The sequence below is a fragment of the Argiope bruennichi genome, chromosome 2, assembly GCF_947563725.1.
Source record: "Argiope bruennichi chromosome 2, qqArgBrue1.1, whole genome shotgun sequence".
NCBI classification, from domain to species: domain Eukaryota; kingdom Metazoa; phylum Arthropoda; class Arachnida; order Araneae; family Araneidae; genus Argiope; species Argiope bruennichi.
Genome location: NC_079152.1, coordinates 96,881,529 through 96,906,228, shown reverse-complemented (window position 1 = coordinate 96,906,228; position 24,700 = coordinate 96,881,529). Strand labels below are relative to the sequence as shown.

The window sequence follows — 24,700 nt, the reverse complement described above, 5'->3', positions numbered from 1 at the left end:
GCCTTCTTAACAAATCTGAAAGCCTTGGAACGGTATTTTAAAACCCGAATTATCTAATCATCAAAATTATAGTAAAGAATTTGAGTATCTACGATCAAATGAAAATATCAACGAATTTTCTAGAGAAATATTTGAGCAGGAAAAGATATTTGACATTTTTGCACCTTTTGACGCAAGCGGCATCTTTGTAGAATAAGGAATTTGCAAACAGCCAGTGTTTTTTCTATAACTATTTTTCCCTGCTTTAACAATTACGTTATAAAAATATTTTGTCTGTTCTATTTGCTATATTTGGATAATGAAAAAAATATCAGATTTTACTTAATATTAGAATTAATATAATAATACATTCATGAAAATGCACTAATTTTAGATGTTTTGATAATATATAAATTATTGCATCAATACCAAGTGTCTATATGTATTTAAACATTATACACTCTTTTAATTATTTAATTTATTATTAAGAGTATTTTCTTTTTAATCTTCCAGCAAGTGCCCCTTTATACCAACATGAAGGGGTCGCGCGTATTATCTATATACAGTATTATAAAATATAAATTTTTAATATTAAATTAAATTAAAAATTAAAATAAGTTTGTATTTGAATAATGTCTAGTAAATGCAATTGTTTAAAACAGTTTTTATTTAAAATAGGAAACAGGAAACATAATAGAAGCAGTGTAAACATAAAACATAAAATCAATATAAAATGACCAAATAATTAGCTGAATAACTTAAAAATAAAGTAAATGAAATTGCAAATATTCCAAATGAAATATTTACAATTGCAAGATGAAAATATAAAAACAGTATAGAAATCTTTTTTTTTTTTTTTGAAAAAAATGAAATCTTTATTTATAAAAAGAAAGAAGTTGGTTTCCAATTCCTTTCTTGTATCATTGCAGTTCTCACAAACATGCTGAGAATGCTCCAAAAAATATATTTCTGGCAAATCCCACAACTAAGCCTTGTGATTCTTGTGTGATTGAAATTTCGTTAGTTTGTATTGTTTGGTTTGCATTGTTTTCACCTGATGACACATTGTTCACTTTTTCATAACCTAGTTCGGCTTTTCTTTTCAACTTTTCTAGTTTTAGCGTTATAAAACTTAAGATCCTTTTTCACTCAGAAGCTGTCAAATGGTCTTTTGAACGCGTTTCAGCTTTCGTAAATATTTCTTTTCTTTATTGTTTGTTGAATTAACAACGTAAATATTGATCGATGCTATATTTTAATAACAATTAGTTTATTTAAAACAACACAAAAAATGAAAATACTACAAAAACTTCTCTCAACGGAAGCGCATATCTCTGAAATACAAATAGCAGATTCACAGAGTTCTGTTAACGCCTCGAATTCCTAACTTTAACTAAAAGTTCACATAAAGGATCTGCAAGAATAGCTAAAATCATGCCTTTTTAGCTCCCAATGGTATAAAAATATATAATATGAAATTTTTCTCTGGTTATCTCTTTTATACGCCTGCCGACTGAAAGTTTAATTTATAAATTTTTAATGTCCTGAATGTTTCTTAAACTAATCTACATATTTATATAAGGTTACAAAATTGTCGACTGTTTAATTAGAAGCCCTTATTATATTTGACTTTTAATTGTTTAAAGTTATAATTAAATAGTTGTTTGATTTAAAATTGAAAGATAATCTGTACAAATTTGTAGAGATCCATGAATTACTGATGCCCCTAGGCTGCAATTCAATTATCTTATTGTACAAAACGATAAGTAAAGACTATTCAGTGAGAAAAGAATTGATTCTAATCAATGGTTCTAACTCACTATGCATTTATTTTTCTTGTTATTTTCAATAAATAACAATCATTTTACTTCATTTATATTCATTAAACATTTTTAAAGGATAAATGCTAAAAAAATGCCTTATATATATATTGAAGTAAAAAATTTTCACTACAATTGTGGTGAAAGCAGATCTGTCCTAACAGAACAGTATTCAAACCTTCAACCCAATTAATTTGTTCCGCTTGCATCAAAAGTGCTGTGGAGGTTTTTCTTTTCACAAAACAGTGGAAAAACAAGATAAATCTTTTAAAATTGAAAGTTTTGAAAAGTTTTTTTTAATTTCAATTAAGAATTTGATTGTAATTATAAAAAAAAATTTCTGTATAAATGTGAAAATTCTCTTTAGAGGATCTTCGAACGTAACTTCAGTTGTAAGAATTTTATCAGATTGGCGACTCTCTCTCTTTTTTTCAGTACTACAGGAAGAGATTTCTTAATTATATAGAAATCAAGAAAAATAATTATAGTCGCATAAAATATTTCTTTTTATGCAGTAAAATTGCTAAAACTATATTGAATTTTGATTTCTGTCAATTTTCAGCCCTGCTGTAATTTTTAAAAAAATCGCCATTTTCAGTCATTGCATGGAAAAGAACAATGTATAATAAGCGATATATATCATCTCCGTGTAGGGTGATTTTCATATTTCCCAATTCTTTTATTTAAACACTGTATCAGAACGTTAAAGAAGAATTTTTGCTACATATTGTTACGAATTTGTAATGTTACTTTCCTGCGCAGATATCGTGGGAAAGATAGTTTTATGGTCAGCTGTACGGGATGCTGATTGGATGTCGGAACAATGATCCTCGCGCTGAGCGACAAACTTCGCAATCATTTGCCGGCGTTGGTAACAAACTGGATGATATTAAAATCTTCACGAATTTTGGCGATAGGTTTCGTACGCGATCTTTAAGGTGATCTTTCGAGAACCTTCTTTGTCTAGTCTCGGAAATTATAAAAGACCCTGAGACTGAGCTGGAGGCAGTCAGTTGAGTTCAGCTCAAGTTATTTGTTGCACGACTTTTGTCACTGGGCGCTTCGAGCTGCTTATCATTGTTGTGCTGCTTGCTTTCTGCTATTTGCTAGAAGTGTTGCTGTTTATTGCTTGTGTACGTCTCGGCTGTGTATTCTTGTCTTCGTGTTAATAAACGTCATTATTTGTTACTGAGGCCTGTTGATTGTGTCATCATATACCACTACAAGCGAACCCGTTTGACTTTACGGACTTAATTCCGTGACAATATGCATTTTCCTTGTCATTTTAAATGGTATTGATTGCCTTGCGAATATGTTTGATTATTCGCATTTCTTTGGATAGCTTTTTCATACTTCAAAATAAATTCTGTCGCTTTTTGATTTTTTTCACTTCACTTTCTTCGATTTTTTTTTTCACTTAATTTTCTTAGTCTATTCTCTTATTAGAGGGCATGGAGTTTTTTTTTTTTAAAGTGGTAAACAGGGATGTGATTCTTCCACGGATCCAGGGTTTCCTGATTTTCTGGATCTTTTCGTCTTTTTCAACTTTTTTAACAAAACATTTTCTGTAATTTATCACACAAAAATGTTCCCACAAAATATGTATTAATGGGATGAATATTAAGTGGCTTTTCACTTCATTCCGAAGTCAAGATTGGATGTAATGAAGAAGTTCTAAATAAAATGGATTGAAAGCATATGCTGGTTATTCCCGATCATTGCAGAAGATGTCCTTGGATAATTACTGTTGCAATCTGTGTCGGCAGCTCATCCTGTTTGTTGAAAGTATTCTCTTTCTTTGACATTATCGAAAGGTTTTCTTGATCTGGTGACTAATGTCATTTGCATTGCAGAAATAGGTGTTTATGACTTGGTGAGACACAAGTATCCTGCTGCCAGCTTACAGCTATTACAGAATTTTCTGTAATAACAGGAACACAGCGGCAAAGCTTCTAGCCAAAAAAAAAAAAAAAAGTTCGTGACAAACAATTAAGTTTACGAAAAGAAACTAGTGTTAAATAAAGCTGCCAAGAAAATATGCCAATAAAGCAAAGATGCCGAATTACAGAGAATTCATCTAAAAAAAATGATGTCCCAGGTCTCAAAAACTTCTCCCGGATTTGAGTTTTGTACACAAAATGAAGTTGCTTGTTGCACCAAGTGACTGATGCTCAAAAGCAAAATATGAAGCATCATTTGGGTCATGTTAGTTAGAGACCTGTAAAAAAGCCAGTAATATGTCCAAGATATGCTGCAAAGGTTCATTAAGCATGTCAAATATACTAGCGAGTTATATTTGGTTTTAATAATAATATTGGTAATATTGGATTTCCTCCCGTAATCGTTGTTCTATACGCATTTAAATTTATAATAGAAAATATACTTCTTAAAGTGTCTTTGAGAAAATCATGTGCTATCGATTTCTTAATTTTATGAATACTTTGAAATGAATATAAAAGGTAATTAGGCTGTTGTTTTGAAAATTTTGTCTCTACATTCACTGTCTATTGTAATTCATACTTTTTGCGTGTTTTTCCTTCTTGCGTTGTTACGTGTCTCATTTTTGGATTTCCTCTTTCTTTTTTTGCATTTTGGTCAATCACATGCCTGGATAAAGCGATCATATTTTCTGATCATCAATGCGAGGCGCTCTGGAATTGGGCCTGCTCTTTATTCCATGCCGTTGACTGGAGTAAAGAATAGATGGTGAATGAAAGTTTGATGAAAATGGCAAGTTTCCGGATTTTGTACAGCAATTGTATTATTATTGATTCAGCATTTTTGGATAGTATTACGTTAAATTCCGACGCAGTGCAGAGCTTCTAGACAAAACAATTTAAGAAAAGTGTGCGAAATATTTCACAAGAAGAAAGATTTGTCATACATATTTATGGAACATAAAAAGACTTATTTGTAGTAGGTATCAATTATAGATGGTGACAGTCATAGATAGTAATCCCAGACGTTTAATTTTAATCTTCTATCATTTTTCTTCCTTATTTCTTTAAATAAGAAGGATTAATTTAAACTTTTCGTTATGATGTTCAAAGAAGATTCTGGTCAATGGCAGATTTTCACTTAGGCAGATGCCTAGGACTTCTGAGTTGAAGAGGGGGGCGTTGGAAGATCAATTAAAAAGATTTTATGAGCCCAGTTAATAAATAAATTTTTTAAAAAATGTACACAACTTCTATGAATTATAAAATATTATGATAATATTAATACTTTATTAAGTAAAATTGATCAGGTCCGTGCACATTTCAATAAGCCTTTTTATTTAATATTTATAAATACTGAAAAACGTTTTAAATAACAGTGTGTAAAAATGGGAAGGCCGCACAATCCTGAAGTATAATGAATAAAATATGCATTTACACAAAATGAAATAATTAGCATGATGTTACTATAAAAGACACACTGGAATATGAAACTAAAGAGAGGCTTTGTATTGTGCACTGCCTGTTGCTGCTAAACGAATAAATCCATTACTTATTGGAACTAGATTCATTTGAGATAAACGTTCCAACCCATGTTCAACGAATGAAGATTCAACGCGGAAAGAGGCTGTTTCAAATATTTTCGGTTTTATGCATTCGAAAAGGTAATTTTTCCTAAATATATCTAATTTCTTTGACACTTGTGATGTCATCGGATAAACAGATCTATGTCTCATAGTTAAAATGATAATAATTAGATTTTGAGAGGCATGAAGAAAATCGAAAGCCCACGAGACATAGAAGTTAGTGTCTTCTTCACTGAATTATTGATGCTAATTAATGTTTTAATTAGTAATCAGCTAAATCAAAAACAAATTTGAGAAAATAATGAAATACGAAAATATCCCAGCTAATTTCAAATGTCTATTCACCTCAGTATAATCAATCAGCAAGGACAAATGAAAATTATGTAAAGCGATGCTGTTTACTGCCTCTTAGACCTTTTGATTCCCCGCTCTGATCCTCTCATATCATTTAATTAGATGCATTTTTCTGTACTACACTTAAGAAATGGTAAAGGAAATATCTAATTTGATAGCGGGAAATGAACTACATGCGTGAGTCATGAAAACGAACGTATTAAACTTGAATAAATGAAAAGTATGGAAATATTAATAAAACTAGTGGGAGTGTTCTTCTCGCATACTCTCTAATAAACTTGCCCTGCCGGAGAACACTTTATTTAGAATTGGCGTACAACAGCTACGAAATATTAACATTTGGCGTGAATTTTTTTGGCGATTAATCTCTGATATGCGTTAATAGTAACCAAAAATCGAATTTGTGTTTTAGACACGTTTTCCTCAACTGATAGAAACATGTATTTGCAGTTGTAGTTACAAAATCCCATAGCAAATTTGATATATTTAGGTCATGGCGTTTTTGAATTATCGCGTTTACATGTTCCTGAAAGCACAGACCGACAGACAGTCAAACCTTACTTGGATTTGGCTCAAAATTTGACAAATGTCTATATTATAAATGTTAAATTTCGGTATCGAATTTTATCTATCTTGCTGTCATAATTTTGTAATTATCGAGTTAACTTCAATTCGAACATTCGGGCAGACATACTTCCTCAGAACACATTTTATTTAAAATTTGATAGAAATCTTCAAATTTGGTGTAAAAACCGTATACCAAATTTCTCCCGTCCTGATTAAAATGGTCTTGAGCTCTCTTTGTCAAAAATACACAGACGGACATTTTCTAAAAGTATGTTTTTCGAAGTCAGAGAGTTCTAAAACGTGGAGTTTCGTCAAAATATCGAGTTTGAATTTTTTGACGATGACTATACTTTCTCTATACTACGTATGCGAGAAAGTGAAAATTGGATGCATCTTGAATTTTGACATATATAATTAAAATAAAGAGGATTTTGGAAAATGTTAAATTAATAAACGATGAAAAAAATTATTCTTAATAAATAATAGCCTTTAAATCCTATTCAATGAACTCATTATTTATGTTTTATTATCCTCCATTATCTCCTAAGAGTTATGTAATATTATCCGATAATTAATTAATAAGACTAAGATTCATGTCTAGTGGGAGATCGGGTGTAACCGGTCTTGACTGGATTGCATTAAAGGCGCGTGAATTAAAGCACATATAAAGTTGTCGTTTTTGAAGAATTATTTTATTTCCTGCTGCTTATGTTTATTTATAGAAACTTCCCTAAGCTGTTTTAAGAAGTGTAATTGATGTCTACTTCTTATGAACTTTTAATACTCTTTTCGCTTTGGGGGATTTTTAATAAGTTTATACCAAGAACTATAATATAGTGATCAGATAATTATTAGAATAATTTTATGTGAGTAATTTCAAAAGTAAGGAATTGTTGGTTTTAAAAATCAAAGTTGAGATATGAACATAACAAATTTTAAACATTTAAAATGAAGTATTTGGTCTTACAATCTCTAGAATTGTGAATAGCGAGTAATATATTCCTGATTAGGCAGCTGCTTAGGCCCATTAGATTAAAAGATAGCCACAAACAAGTCAGTTAAAAAAAATCGATTTATTATATTTCTTGCTTGGCAAACAAGGTTTTTAAAAATACAAACTCTATAAATTATAAAATATTAGGATAATATTAACATCATTTCGTTAAGTATGATTTCTCTGGTTACTGTATATTTAATTAGTTATTAAAATATTTATAAACAAATTACATACAAATGCAGATGCCGGATAATCTGGAGTCATAATAATTATATAAATCCAATAGGCTTTCGCAATATTATTAAAAAAACTAAATTAATGAATTTATTGAGAGAGGGACCTCATAATGTACACTTACTAGAGACGTAAAATAATTAAATCCGTTACTGTGAATAAATGCGGTAAAAATATTGAATAAGTGACACCGTTTGTTAAATTATACATTATCTTTAAGATACCTTAATGTCAATTTTCTCCCAGGGTTTTTGCATATGTCACTTATCTTTAATTTCACTAAATTAAGTTGAGAGGGATGAAGGAGTAGATATTTACTATTTATTTTCCAATTAAAACAAAATAATATTATTTAAAATTAAAACAACTATCAACAATCGAAAAATAAGTAAAGAAATAAATGCGGTAAAAATATTGAATAAGTGACACCGTTTGTTAAATGATACATTATCTTTAAGATACCTTAATGTCAATTTTCTGAAACGAAAATCCTCCCAGGGTTTTTGCATATGTCACTTATCTTTAATTTCACTAAATTAAGTTGAGAGGGATGAAAGAGTAGATATTTACTATTTATTTTCCAATTAAAACAAAATAATATTATTTAAAATTAAAACAACTATCAACAATCGAAAAATAAGTAAAGAAATAAATGCGGTAAAAATATTGAATAAGTGACACCGTTTGTTAAATGATACATTATCTTTAAGATACCTTAATGTCAATTTTCTCCCAGGGTTTTTGCATATGTCACTTATCTTTAATTTCACTAAATTAAGTTGAGAGGGATGAAAGAGTAGATATTTACTATTTATTTTCCAATTAAAACAAAATAATATTATTTAAAATTAATACAACTATCAACAATCGAAAAGTAAGTAAAGAATAGAAAAATGTCATTAACTCAGAACTCATGAAAAGCACTGTTCTTACTTATCGTCTTGCGGAATTAAATCGTCCAAAGTGATAATATCGGCTTTCTGTAACTGAAAATCTGCCAATTGCATTGGTTATAACTAGTAAAACCGAATTTTCATTGCATTTGAACCGAGGAAAGATTTTTTACGAGGAGGGTTAAATCCTTTGTTATATTCATATGAAGCTCTAAGAAGGTGAAAATGATGTAAGAGAAAGAATGGTTTTATTTCCATATAACTCTCTTAAAATGGGAAATATGCAGATAATTCAAATGCGGCTTATTATCGCCTATTATAATGAATATCTACATTGTAGTGAAAATTTTTGCCTTGCAATGCTTTTGAAGATAAGGTTGAAATGGAATTTCGATATCTTTTTGATCTAAACTGGTGGCACTTTTTTGGAAGACCTGCATCAGTTACATTTTCCACACCATATTGCTCCAATTCTTGACGGAGAAGGGGAGGGGTGAGCATTTTCTTCTTCTAATATTTTCAGGCACAAGCAGCACATTGTCTGACTAGCTGATAATTGTCTTTAGTTCAATTAAGTATTAGATGTATGTATATTAAACAGATGAAATTCACATGATGAATTATTCTAAAATATTTTGTATGAACTCTTGAAATTATTTTGGTTAGAAGTATATAAAATGTGCACGATCCCGGCCATTCTTGACAAAAACTTAAGAGTTGCAAAATCGAATTCGAGAGTCTAGCTTTGTCTTAAAACCTATCATCATTTTGATTTCAAGAACGTTATATCCGGTTGAAACTCAAATGCTTTTATATAAATACGATATGGGTGTTAGGAAAATTAATGGGGTGCGAAACCGCTTCTGACAGCTATTTTCGAATTATGTCTCTGAACCATACGATCTTTCCTTATTTTTTCTCGTTCTTTAAAATGAGTCACAGTCAAATCGATCGAACCATTTTCAGAATTAAAGACTCTAATGGAAAATGATCAATTCACTCAAAATCAATGTTTGGAGATATATAGTTTATTATTGATAGAAAATGGGAAGAGCAAAGGTTCAAACATCAAACATTTCTATAATAATACTTATGAACTTTGTCGTTAATTAAAAAATACTTTAATGTTGTTGACTTACTTTGGTACTTGAAAGAAAACTCTACTATACTTGGCTAGGTTAAAAAAGAAAGTTTTTTCTGAAATCTCTTAAATCTGACTGAACTCTAAACAAGAGACTCTATTGTATAATTCATAAATGCATTTGAGATAAATAATATTGTCCTTAAAATTATAAGTTTATGTGTGAAGTGAAGGGCATTTTGTAATAGTTCGTTGGAGAGGACCACTTGAAATCTCTTTGGTTTCACGAGAAAGTCCAAACTTTGTCGCGTTTGAAAACATTGAATGTGCAGTGGAAATAAATGCAGTTTTTATTCGAGGTTTCATAAGAATATATTCTGTCAGATAAATTGCCCATTTTTACTCCTAAAATTGTGAATTGTCACTGAAAATTTGTGTTCCTTAATTATATTGTTGTAGACTAGCAAATTAATTTTCATTTTAAACATAAATAAGTTCGCATTTCTCAGTAGTGATTTGGAAATCAAAATTTTAAGATCCTCTTTTCTTTAAAGTAATGAATTTCTTGTTGTTGAAGAAGCTTTTTGATTGTGTTAATATCTACATAAAAGGAAACCTTTCTTCCCAAAAAAACTTATCCTTTCATTCAAAAAATCCTTGAGAAAAGCCTTCCCTTTATTTTCGAATTAGTTTAATTATTTTACGTTAAGAACTTTAGTTTGTATCCAGCGATTTAATTAACTATGGCTTCCCGTTGAAAGTTTTTATGTCTTTTAAATTAAAATACTTTTTTTGCTGAATATTGCAATTTATTTTTAGCTTTAAAACGTTAATTGAAAGGTTTTTTAAAGAAAATATTTGATAGAAATTCCCTTCCAATAATTTTTTTTGTTTCTCCGTACAATACTGTTATATTTACAATGAAAAATTCACTGCTTTGAACAAAAATCAAATTGTAATTTTTATTTAAAAAATTCTGTTTCTTTTCACTTTTTGTATGCATGATTGCCAATATTTTATTATTATTACTATGCTATTCACTTGTTATCTGTGGCAAAAGTTTTTAATTTTTGCTATTAAATAAAAAAACTAACACCGGGAATTTAGCATCCATATTGGCACATATTTATTATAATCAATAAATTAACTTTGGAAAGATTATGAATTTTTCACGCTTTGCATTTAAATTTCTTTTAACGATTATATATATATATATATATATATATATATATATATATATATATATATATATATATATATATATATATATATGTTATTGTTGACATCCGTTTCCTACGACACTGATGTATGAGACTTTTTAATTGGAAATAAGTATGTCTGGATTATTCAGAATTACAATGGACAATGTTGAATCTAAGATTATAATGTGTTTATTTTCGTAATCAAACAAAAAAAGTGTGTGGTTTTTTATTTTTTCCCATTTTTTCATACATTTAATTTATTGTGATGAAGCTTTTTCTAATGTTCTCTAAAAAAATTGAAATTCTTTTTTAGTTTTAATACCTTTTTATCGTTTAGGTTTATAATTTGGATAAAAATCAGGAAAAAAATATATATATAATTTTTAGTCACTTTTTTTTTTCAAAATTTATTTTTCTCTTCTATTTTTTTGTATTTGGTGAAAGACAAAAAGTTTTTCGAAATCATTTTAGATTGCAACAATTTTATTCTTTTTTATATTTAAGAAATTAGAAACTAAATACACATTACGAGAAGGGACATAGCATGAATATTTCTGATTCTTTTTTCACATTTGTTATGAATCTGCAGAGTCATGTTCATACCAGATGTGAAAAAATAATGTGTGGTGACTCAACTATTTTTAGATGGCTCCAATCAATTGGTCAAAATTCTTAAGCATATTCTTAAGCCAAGATGGTTAAGCTATATGATATATATCTCCCTTTCTGTACCTATGGTGGCTCAACCTTTTTTAGATGGCTCCAAGCCTTTAGTGGATATTAGGGTTTATACAAAAACCGACTTTTTGAAAAAGCGATTTTTGAATTCAAAATTTCCAAAAAATCGGTTTTAGCCGGTTTTCGAATTTTTGTCGAAAAAAAAAAAAGGGAATAGTGAAAAATATTTTATTTCACTTATATAAAATAGCAAAAAGTGCGAAAAATAGCGAAATCAATATCAAAGTCAAAATATTAAAAAATAATTAAGAATTAGATATACATATTGCACAGAATAACGAATCATCAAACAAAAATTTCAAATAAGATTTATATTATTTTCACTAATTATAATTTCTCCTAAGAAAATAAGATTTTAAAAAACATAAAATATCCACTGAACATTGGCTAAGTCTTGTTCTTATTTTGGACACAATCTTGCCTGAAATTGAAAATACTCTTTCACTAGCTACTGAGCTTGGTTTTATAGTTTTCATGGCATCCAATAATAAATCTAAGTTTTTGTTCTTTTATTCGTTGCCGCAAATAATGAAAATTCAGCTTTCAGTGTCTTTTGATTTCTAAGTTTCTGTTTAGGGTCTTCAAGAAACTTATGAATTGATTTTTCCTTGGCTTCTTTTAAAAAAGCATTTCTCTGATCAATAGTTCCTTCGATTTGCCCTTCATCAGAATCGGTTTCCACATAAGAATTTGGAAATATTCTAGACTATATCTTTCCAGATAACTTAATAATTTTGGTTTTTGAAGCCAAAGAAAGTGCACTAGATTTCTTCGCTGAACTAGGAATGTTTTGTGGATTTTTCTAATTCAGCAAAAGAGTTGCTACTTTTGCTTGTCTTCTTTCTTGAATCCGTTCTTCTAAAGCATATAATAATTTCAAACTTTTTTCAGTGTTAAAACTTTTTTGTTCATTTAACAGAAATTCAAATATACCTTCACTTGTTAATAAGTTGGCATCTCGTCGTCCTAAACCTTCAGCTTCTGGATAAATCGATCCCAATCGATAAAATTCAAAATATTTTTTTTGAAGAAGAAGAGGAATATCCAGGCGTTCCTGAAAACCGGTTTTCTGAATTTAAAAACCTGGTTTGAAAAATCGTCAAACCCTAGTGGATATGCCACCTAGTTAATAATGTGCTAAACTAAAAAAAATCATGAGAATTATATGAATTTATAATATGATTTTACAATGTAAAGATATGAATTTTATAATTTATATTTATATTATTCATAGATGTACCATGCTGTCATCTACAATTTATTTCGTTAACTTTATCAAACACCTTTTTCTGTCTATTGAATGGATTTATTTTGATTGCCGTGTTAGTAATTCTATTAGATTTCTGTTGTTGCTTGTTTCAGAGCTAGTAAGGATTTTTTATTCTTGTGTCGCTTTATGGAATTGTCATGAGAAAAAGTTTAAAAACTGAGTTTAAAAAGCTTGAAAAACTGAGATGCTTCTATTTATTGTTATTTTCCAGAAGACATTCTCAAGTTTTAATGGAAGCTTCTAAGGCTGTAAATCAAAACACGAAAATTCTTTATTCCAAATCGTTTATAAAAGAGGTCCAAGGACATATCCAAACCTTAATTAAAAGCTGACAGTTATTTTTTCATATATCAGTTTCCTTTCTGCTTTAATTGACAGGACATTCATTAATTGTTTTTTACTGGGAGCTCATTAAACGGAAGGCTGATTTTTATTTTCTCATACCAAGAAATGGCATTCTTTATAAAAAGTAATCAAAATGGGAAAATTTATGGAAAAAAGATTCGAAAACCGTAAAATTTCGTAAATTTATTACATTTTTAATCAATCTCTTTTTCAGGTGATTCGAGTGCTTTTATTTGATGGTGAAAATTTTGTAGTGATTTATTGAGAAAGGGCTCTATTCAGATCTATGTAATTATGTAGCGGTTCTGAACCAGTTATTAATATAAGTGATTGGCTGTCTCGAGACAGCATTGGCTGCTCGCCAGTCGTCTGTTTAGATCTCCAATTATAAAAAGAATCGAAACTTCTTGCAGATTGGAATACTGCTTATCACTGAATTATTTCGTGCAATTCTTTCCTTTAGCAGCACTCATGCCTGGGCTTCTAAATTTTGACTCTGAATCAGCAACTGACTCCTTACTTATCATGGTAAAAATTGTTTTTCAGTGCTAGCTGCTCAGATATCTTGAATATATTCGTTTTATCTTTATTCTCTAAGTAATCTTTTAGTTGTTGTGTGAAAGTATTTACTAAAATGCGTATTTAAATTGATTTTAGATATTTTTTTTAAATATCATTGTTCAATTATTTTTAATATTTGTAGATTTTATTTTCATCTTAGGTAATATATTGTTGAATACTTTTAAAGAATAATGAGCTTGCTATATGTCTAATTTATGTACTTTTAATTATCTTTTTGTATATATTTTTTGCAATTTTTAATTCTAAATTGTAAAATTAGAATTTAAAAAATACGGTTATGATACATATTATATTAGTTCACATCATTGCTAATGATTTCTTCTAGGAAATTAAGTTTATTTATCATTATCTTGATATTCTTTAATAGAATAGTTGATGAGATGTCAATTTATTTTAGTTTTCTTGAAAATGTAGCATAAAATCTAGCTTCATAATTGCAACTATCTGTGTTTTAAAAAAATCAGGAATGTTCTGTGCTAAGCTTTCTAATTCCTTCGAATTAAGGAAGCTATTTGCAATATTTAAGAAAAGGTTATTTTTTCTTTGTGTATTTGAAATTAAGATCCTTTATTGCCATCAATAAATAGCCACCGAAAATGTACAAAAATAACCTTTCCCTTGGCTCAGTATGTCTCTGTTTTTTTTCGAATTCGTAATTTGAATGCTTTCTAACGATTGTTCAAAAGCTATAATTTAATAAAAATACATCCCATTTTAGAAATATTTTAAAAAATATTTATTTAATGATGCCTAATTTAATTGCTATATTTTTATCACATTTCATTAAAAACTTATTATTTTTAATTGCATCGGTAACGTACATACATATAAAAATGCTAAATATTTTCATTCAACTTGATTGGCCAAAAAATATGCTCAAAAATGTTTGATAATAAGGAGTTTGTATAAATTCTACGTGATACGTGTAAAATAAATACGTGTTTAGAAAAATATCTATTAATTTGTCAGATTTGAACCAAATTTTGATATAGATATATAATTTTACTACAATATGCTACATTTTATTAATCTAATTTACTTGATTTTTAAGTTTATATTTAATCTAAGTACAGGCAAAACATGCTGGGACTGATGCATGGACCTCATATATCAGTAACTTCAATTATTACGATTACTACACAGTTTGAAGAGGTATGAGATGCATGGATAGAACACCATTTTAACTCCGTATAACCATAATAATTATCACAAACATAATGGTTGAATACATAGGTTGAATATACGAGCACACAGACATAATTATGAAATGTATGCCTGTAGACTCAACAAAGTTTTTGGCAATTTGAAATTCATCGACATTTTGAAAATTTTAACTCTTTTACGATTGAAATATTTTCTTTGTGTACATATACATAGCCTTCAAATCGGTATTAACAATCGCATGTTATTTATGGTTAGCGCATATTTACTAGTGATGAAAACAAAAAGACGTAAAATACATATGAAACCAAAATTTTCATAAATAAAAATCAAATGTGCTTAATATAAGTAAATGAAGTGAATTTATTGCGGTTTCTAAATAAATTACAATAAATTTGTTGCAATTTTTGATCTTTTTACATTCTTGAAGAATAAATTGTCGATTGTTGTGCATTATTTAATTTTTCATGCAATCATATTTCATAATAAATATTTTTAGTTATCGTACTATTATTATAATTCCATTAAGGAATACAAAAGTACAGTGAACAATAACAAAAATAGAATATGCTTTTTTTAAATGTCAAGGAAAAAACTATAAGAAATTGAATAGGAAAGTACCTAATGTTTTTCTTGAAAAGTAACAAAGAGAAAGATGATTGTATTTTTATGCCCTTTTTAAAAGACGTTATTTTCCTGTAAGTTTCTATGGAGACTACATTGTATATTCCATTATTTCTGGATTACTCGTTAATTAAAATCGTACAGAATGCTTGCATTTTGAAACTATTTGTGATGGTGTTAACACGGATCATTGTGTAGCTAATTTTTTTGTTTTGCAAAGCATTTTTGTTCTATCCAAAATAAGTGTAGATGTAATATGATATCTTTTTTTATAATTTTCATTTTTTAGTCATTTAAAAAGGTATGTTTTTCCACTCATTAATTCTTGTGTTTACCATTCATTTTTCCGTTTTTAATTTTCATGTAATTATTGTGTTCATGTTATTATTTATTTAATTTATTGCGTTCATGTAATTATATTGTGTTTGTGTTTCCATTAATGCAATTCTATTTTATTCAATTTAATATTAATGCAACTGTGGCGCAGTCTTGTTTTTGCTTCGTAAATTATTTCCGTAAAGATGCATTTAATACAAAATATGCTTTTAGGTTTTTATATAACACGAGTCATTTACAATGCTATTTAGAATGTAGCTATTGTTTTATACAACTTTTACCTAGAAGATGGAATTTATACATAATTCTTTGTTTCTTATGTGCCACTTGAATCCTTTTTTAAGTTTTGCTAACTTTCTTCTTTTTTATGTGTGATGTGAAACAAAAACTGTTTAAATTTATTATATATATTATTACATAATGAAACCTTTTTTCTTTTATCTGTCTGTACGCCTTGCTGTTATTTTCTGTTAATTTATGCTTAGACGCTAAATTTTATTCACCTGTTTCATTACAAAAATTACTGTACTTGTTAGATCGAAAATGTTGGTTTTAAGAAATAAGCTTTTTATATTAAAAAAAATTAGTCTTTTAATTTTTTTGTTTCATTTTGAAAACTTTGAATAAGTATTTGGTGCAAGTATTTATCATGCTCTAGATGACGTTTTTTTTTTCATTTTAATCTATATAAAAACTGTAAAAAAAACCCGCAAAATCTTCTCTTTCTTTTTCTACTATAAATCTTTAGAAAAAATATAATGTAAAGAAAATTATCCGAAATATTTTTTAACTAATTTTGCTGAAATTTCGCTGGTGATTTTTTAAAATTTATATATTGAATATTTTTAATCTGAGCACTTTGGATTCAAGAATTCATCATTTACTTTTCATGTCAATGTTTTGAAGGAAATTAGAAGGGAAAAATACTAGCATAACAACTGCGTTTGGTTTTCATATGTCATATATGATATCTTGGGATTTTTATTTTGAAGTATCTCTAAATAGATTTTACTCTTTGCCATATAAACAGATATAGTTTAATTTTTTTACTTTTTTTTATTGTAAGAGGTTTAGCTCTATGAGGATCGATTGTTTTGTTTTAAATGTTTGCTCTTTGAAATCCGAGATATTATTTTAGATCAAAAATCGTTTGGCGTTTTGTTCATATTTCGATATTCGTTTGAATTTCTACTAAACTTATAAATAACGCGGTTCTGTCAAATATTTATTTTTTGCTTTTGTTTTGCTATCCTTCGTATGGGTTAAATGAATCATACGACTGATACAAATTGAAATACATTGCTAAGCTCTAGTGAGTACCGTATTCGTTAAAATTTAGTGAGAATTCTTTTTATTTTTCGATATTATTATTTACTTTTTCGCTATAATGACAGTAAATAAATATAATGATAATTTTTTCTTTCCTGTGATTTTAGTTTTAAATCTTTACACATTTTCTTATTTAAAATTCTGTCTTTTTAAAACATTAACTGGCATTATAATAAAAATAAAATATCACAGATAGTAAAAACTGTCTAATACTTCCCCAACTGCTTTATCATTTTTTAAAATTATTTTTTAATAAAAGGAGTTCAGAATGTGTCTGGAATTCATCTCGTCTGTTTCTTGTTGAAATGTAAGCAATTATAAAAGCAATTGGTTCAAGAGAATTTTTCACATTTATTGAAACTGATTAATTTGTTTGCTCTTTAAAAGAAGTCTAAAATCTAAAGTAAAGAAATGTCATCACTAAAAAAATATTATATGAAGAGTTTTTCATTTATAGAAATTTTTAAATTCCTTTTCAACTTTTCTTGAGAACGCAATTCTAAAAGAGCTTTCCTACCTTTTAGGGGGGAAAAATCCAAAAATTTAAATCTTGAAAATTTTTTTAATCCGTTTGAGCTGAAAGCGCTTTTATTTTTGGTTTCAGAGCTTCTCTATACAAAACCGAATTTCCTTCCTCCTTATTGTCTGAAAGTTACGACGTCATAGTCTTTTTTTTTCCCTGAACACACTTTTCCTTATTGTGTTGGCAACCTCGGTTTGAAAGCCTGATCTTATTAGAATTTATTCAATTAATTATTGTTTTAGGTTTCTACCTTGTTGTTTTTAATTATTTATGAAAGTTTAATGGAATTGTGAAAGAGAATAATGGATTAAAGTTGTTCCATGAATTTGATTTGTCTTTAGAATTTTAGAGTATTCTTAGAAAATTAATAGGGATTCATTATGTTAATTTTAATGCAGATTATTTTTACAGAACGTTGCTGCAAAAATATCGTGCTTATAATAGATTCAACTTTCATCAGTTCAATTGTTTGAAAACTTTTTAAAATTGTTGTGAAGGTAATAAAACTGAAAGGATATATCTCAGTGGAAAAATGAAAAATATATAATTATCTTGAAAGATAAATCAAAAATACAATAACAGCTACAATTGCGTTCTTATGTATTATAGAAGTTTCTAGATATGAGTAGTAAGATTTCGAATCATGTAGTGAAAGTGGACTTTTCGTAAAAAATTATGTTAATGAATCATTGAGCAAATAAATATGCAAGTGCTGTAACATGATTTATATATTCAAAAGTAATTATCGATCAAAATTCAATATAGTGAAGCAGAATATCATTTAAATATAATTATGTAAGAAAAGTTTTCATATGTAAAAATATATCTTTCATATATAGCATTTATGTTACCTTAAACGAAACTAGTTACCGTTGGGCATCAAAAACTATTTCTGCTAGGGAAAATCAAAACTCTTAAGGAAAGAAGCTTAAATGATTTAAATCTTTTTAATGAAACATTAAAGGATTAGGGTAAACATCATGTTTCCAACTATGACTCCAGAGCACAGACATAAGTTTTATCGAGTGACCGTTAGGTGGCAAGCTGGAAAAGTTGTCCGGTTACATTTGTAAATTATATTTTCTAGATACTGTTTTAATTGAATGTCATCATAACAGTTGTGAGCTAGTAGAAAGCCATCTTATTCTAATTTTTGCTTTGTAAAAGCAACACATGTAGCAAACTTTTAACAATTATTTATTTATTTATTTATTTTTTTGCTGAAAACCTATTGCTTAAAACAATAAATATAAAATTATTTGCTGTAATTAACTCTCTAAATATAGCATTATATACGAAATTTCTGTCGGAGTTATATGCAAAATATGGTTGAATGTACATATTACGAAAGATTTCATGAAAATATTTTTGTAATTTTATTAATTATGTTTTGACTGATAGAACTTAGAAAAAAGTGAGGCGAAGAGTCGTTACTTAACAATGACTCGTAATTATTACTTTAATTAATTACAATGATTATCTCATTTTGAATGCCCATTAACTGTACAATTTCCTTTCGTAATAAAAATCATTTAAAGCGAATCAAAATAAAATATTATTTATTGAAGTTTGATGAAAAATGTAATTTTAATGCTGCCAACTTTTTTCAATTAAATGCATTCATTACTAAATCATATTTGTTTCTGACACAGATTACCGAGTTTAACTTCGAATTTCGCTATTTATTGTTTGTTATGAATTTCAGAAATTGTGACTTGAAAGACGAATGGAAAGCAAGAGCGAAAGATACTCTTGATAAAGCGTCGCAATAACTAACAGGAATTCTGTGTGTGTTGTGACTTTACAAGCCCTTTGACAGTTATCTGTCAGCAGTTTGTGCCGAGTGAGCTTCTCTTGTTTTTTCAGTAGGAGCAACTAGGGCAAAGAGTACGATTTAGCTATTTCATGCGTCACATTCGCTTGCACAACCCCTTTTGACAGGGGGGGGGGGGGCACATTCACACACCTCACATATAGAACACAGAAGAAGAACAACCATGCCCGAACCGGGACGCCCAGATCACGGGGAAGACGCGCTACCCCTACGCCAGGACGCCGGCAACAGGAATTCTTATTTTTATTTTTTATTTTTTAATTAGATTTTCATTAAAAAAATCCTCAAATCTCTAACTTTAAAGCATTCACAAATGTTTCTCTTCGTCATAAACTATTTCTTTCCACCCATTTTGTTTTAATAATCATAAATTTTGTAAAAAATGCTGTAATTAGTTTTTTTCCGTATTTTTTTTTCTCTTCATTGGTAGAGTTTTTTATATTCTGAAGGAAATATTAACTGTGTTTATCAAATTAAATTGTTTGATAATGGTAGAATTTTACTGTGAAAAACTAAATGAATGTCTTTTTAAATGTATATTTTCAGCTTAAAATCTCTCAGAATTCTCTGTTTAAAATAATTATCGCATTTTCTTTTATGCAGTAATGTATGAAAACAGTCATGATTGTTTTAGCCATTATATATTTTTATACCAGATTTCTTTTCTCCTATTATATATATTTTTTCTTCTTATTATTAGTATACTGACGAGGAACATTTACAATAGTTTGTATTTTAATTATTTCCCTTAACAACGGCAATAATTAAATTAAAAACAAATTAAAATAAAATGGCATTTACTCAACTCAGCAGTGGGAAAAAATGATGCTGCAGTGCACAACCCATTTCGCATGGAGAGGGCTTTCTTACGCAGTAACAAATAGTACAATATATTTAAAATAATAAAAAAATAAAAAAAAAATTTAAAAATCGCATGAAGACTACTCAAATAATAAAGTTTTAGAATAGAATCTTAAGTATGGCAAATCTATAGTGTGTCAAGATTAAAATATTTAAACATAGTATAAAACCCTTTATATCATTACTACGAATTTTGCAGAAATACTTCACATGGACTCACTTGGAACCTGGTAAGAAATTGATCTTAAAAGAGATAGTCACAATTTTTATTAAATTTAAATGAAGGTAATATTGATAAAAGAGAATGATGGCGGACGACTATATAGATGAGGTTTTTATACAATGAGTATTTTTTAAAAAATTTCATTCGGCTACATTTTACTTTAAAAATATTCAAAAATATATGCTGTTGCAACATTTACGTTACAAGTCATACTATCTAACTTTTACACATTTCAAGGGACAAGAATAATTGGACTGAAAATAGGAGAAAACTGTAACTTGTAGTAAACCACTTACACAGGAGAAAATGAGCAGGAAAAAAATTGTAAATGTTTCACAAATGCGTATTATTAATGTAATAATTTCGTTTTTTCACCTTAATATTTATATCTAAAAAATATTCCATGTAAATTTATTGCTGATATTGTTCTGGATTTGCAATTCAATCTTTTTATTTACTTGAAGAAAAACAATTAAAATATTGCCTAAATATATTCTTTACATTTGTTTATATTTCATAGTACTATCATAGTACAAAGTATCTAAGATGTAATAAATGTCTTTTTCTGTGTTAAGCATTTGAAATTTTGATAATTAGCATTATACTGGCAGTATTAACAGATAATTTAAATGTAAAATATAGTTACTGCTTCCAAACAAAATATGCAAAGTGGGTTTCTCTTTGTATCTTTTATTTATTTTGCCCTTTGTCTTTAAAACTCAGAGAGGTTGTCTGAATTACTTTCACCCGTTCATGTCTAACTCTCTTTGACGCATTTCTAGTTGATTACGACACCATTTTTTTTCAGTATCCCTCCCCCCTCTCCGCTACGTGTGATGTCAATGGAGGGAAACATAAAACTTTGTGAACATAAATTTTAGGATATTAATGCATTGTGAATTCAGGGGGACCAACAAAAATTGCTATAAACGACAGGAAAACGTTAAAAACTGGCAAGCAAAAGTGGAATATCGGTATAAATTTCTTTCCACTTTGTTTGCTAGTAAAATATCTTACTTCAAATTCTTTTCTAAGGATTTGTCTCTGATTAATTCACTACCTTGACCCTTTTCGATTAATGTCGCATACATTTCGCAACCATTCTTAATGTTCTTTAAATCGACTGCGCCACTGAAACCACTAGTGATATGAGAACACGAATTCAAAGGCGTAATAAAGGAAGCGCCCCTCGTTAAACAATTTATTCCAACGCAAGGCTTCATTTCTTCCTCAAGGATGCGAATGCAAGTCGACCTCTGGGGCTTCTACCGAACAAGTACGACGCCATCATTATCAATGGCTCTTCACCTATACACCCATACTGCTGCTCAACTTCAACTTCAACCCTGACCTGCTCAGACGATGAAAGTAAACCTTCAGAACCGGAAGAATACACACTCAGGGGCGGAAATTGGAAGGGATGACGATACCGTCAAACGGATTTGCTTGCTTATACGTTCCAAGGGAATGTTGATTTTGAGTTTCACTCCGGTTGTTTACCCTAATGTCGGTTTTTTCTCCCCATCTTCCCTGCTTTAGTGAGGAAAGAGTGCTTAGAAATGTTTGTTGATATTCGACGAATACCTTCGTTTGAACAATACTAAAGGAAAGTTGGACTCAATTTGTGTGTTCAGAAGCTTAAGAATTCTTATTTTTTTTTCTTTTGTGCTTAGGACTTAACAAGAGAAATTTTTCCTAAGCACTCGAATGAATCTCAATTATTTCATTATCGCATTCATTGGCATATATATATATAGTAATAAAATCATGAATAAAATTCTTCATTTAAAAATTTCAATAGAGATTATTTTTCCTTATTAACATCATGAAGTGCACTTTGAAGTGTGTTGTTGTTATTAGTAGCGGCTTGTGTAATGTAAGCATGGGAATGAACAGCACACTTGCATTTCTGTATACCAAATTTTTCTTTCTTTTTTAATAAATTTTATACTTTTTAATAATTAGTTGACTAAAAAGTTTATATAATATTTTGACTAAAAGTTTAATATTTAAAGTTTGATATAATTTGATATTGGGAAAATTTTAAACAGATGTTGTAATGAAGCAATTAATAATTTTTAATCGATTTTAATTAAAATTTTTATTATCTATGTTATTTTTATCTTGTGTTTTGAGATATTTTTAAAAAAGTATACACTACATTATATGAATTTATTATTTATTAAAGTTACTTTGATTATTCCTCCCGTGTTGAGACTTTTATATTTAGAAGTCGAAAATAAAAATAGTTTCATGGATTTTTCTCAAATCTAAACTATAGTCTTTTAATAAAATTTTCCTTTTACAATTTTTAAAGGGCCGGAGAAAGTACAAATCCCAGAAACCCATATGCATAACTAAAAATTATATTTTTAAGAAAACTTCAAACTTTTAGTAAAAAAGTGAAAAGAGTTAAAGACAAAAATTAAATATTGATTAATACTCTACTAATATAAAACTTCGTTCGCCTATTTTGATTTTTGATTCTATATTTTTTTCTTTACATAAGAATTGGTTTGAAAATAAGTTGGCGGCATTTTTTGGTAAATACGCCCATTTAATGCAGTGCATATGATGGCTACAGAAATTCAGAAATCAATTGATGATGATTATCAATTATAAAATTGATGTATTTTTGTTTTACTTTTGAAAAAACGTTAAAAATGTGAATTTAAAAATTTATAAAATTTGCTTTAAATATTTCCAGGAATGTAATGAATTATTTCTGTTAATTTAACAGTAATAAAATATACAGTCAGTAATAATATATTTTTTTACTATAAAAAATTCTACTGCATGACCAAAAAGTTAAATATCTTTTATTTTGTATTTTTTTACTTTTGACTCGGCTTCAAAATTTTTTTATAAACATGCTGTTAATAAACTGTTTAAATTTGATATCTTTAATAAAGGAAAACAATTCTACTCATATTATTTCTGGTTATTTATTCTGATCATAAATGTTTTTACGAGGCCTCCAAGTGAATTTCTTCTTTTAAATTAACTTTAATAATGAATGAATCATATTTTTGATTTGATAAATACTAGATGTTAAGATTGCTTTCATCAGGCTGATTCGTATTTAATTACTGTGGGTGTTAACAATGTTCAGTTAAATCTTTAAAACTTTTTAGTTTTACTATTTTATAACATTTTCATAACCGCATTACAAATTCCATTTAAGGAAAAAGTATTCAAAACATTTTCATTTATATTTAAATTGAATAGAGAAAAATCCAGATTTCATCTGACACAGAACTCATATTAAAGTGTTTACATAGGATATTATATGTTAAAGGAACAATGTGAATAGCGATGAATGATGTTAAACTTTCACCGAACTAAAATTTAGCGTATTGTCTTTGCTTTTTTATTTAATTACTGTGCAATGTTTAATGTATCCATTATTTATATAAATAATAAATAATATTTGTTGGAAACAACCTGTACATTTATTTGATTAATTATTTTGAGAAAAATGTTGCTACCAGTGGCGTTTTCTCAGTTCAGAAACAAGCAGTACTGAAGAAATATTTCACACACACACACACACAAAATTAAAATAAAATTTTTGTAAAACAGCGCAACCCAGAATTTTTAATTGTAATTATCTGAATTGTGTTATAGAAAATTACCTATGTATCTTTTTTTTTTCTTAGGATGTTTTCTATATAAAAAATGTCTGTGTAATAAAGCAAACGAATTCGATTCAATGCACGGTGAGAATGAAGCCAAAACAAAATTATAACTAATAAGGAAAACCGAAGAAAATAAAATCAGTATAACATAGTTGAGCCTTGTATCGGAGGGAAGGGGGGAGTAGCATCTCACTGTTGACTGTGGGCCAAACTAGATCTGTAACCAAAACAGCTTAGTCACGGCAAAACTTAATAGGGGGAATGTTTGATTTTCGTCTTCTGCTATTGCATATCGAGCGAATTTTGGTGTTTTCTGGGGCTACTCCCAGCATGTGTACGCCATAATTTATTTATTCATTTTCTATCTTTTTGTCTTTATTTTTATTTTTAATTTGTTCTCATTTTCGTTCGTTGTTCACCGAACTTTTAATGTAGAAAAATAAATTAGCAGGATTAAAAACGCAAAGGCAAGCTTTTCAAATAATGTCCGATTGTTGCATTTCTTGTAGACATAATGGACGAAACACTACTAGTTGTATCCATGTTACAATTTTCATGCTGAGTTTCTCGTAAAAATATGTACTAT

General features: G+C 28.3%; 1 protein-coding gene across 6 annotated transcripts in view; it reads left to right on the top strand.

Annotated features, from left to right (window-relative positions):
• LOC129957213 (high affinity cAMP-specific and IBMX-insensitive 3',5'-cyclic phosphodiesterase 8B-like) overlaps nt 1–24,700 on the top strand; it is a 517,725-nt gene that overhangs the window by 400,999 nt on the left and 92,026 nt on the right. The window contains exon 1 of one of the 6 annotated variants that reach the window (XM_056069481.1): nt 13,444–13,531. The exons of the other annotated variants lie outside the window; for them this stretch is intronic. Coding sequence (XP_055925456.1) covers nt 13,475–13,531 — 57 coding nt within the window. The 5' untranslated portion in view covers nt 13,444–13,474. Of the gene's footprint in view, nt 1–13,443; nt 13,532–24,700 lie in introns of those variants that run through there. 6 annotated transcript variants of the gene reach the window in all.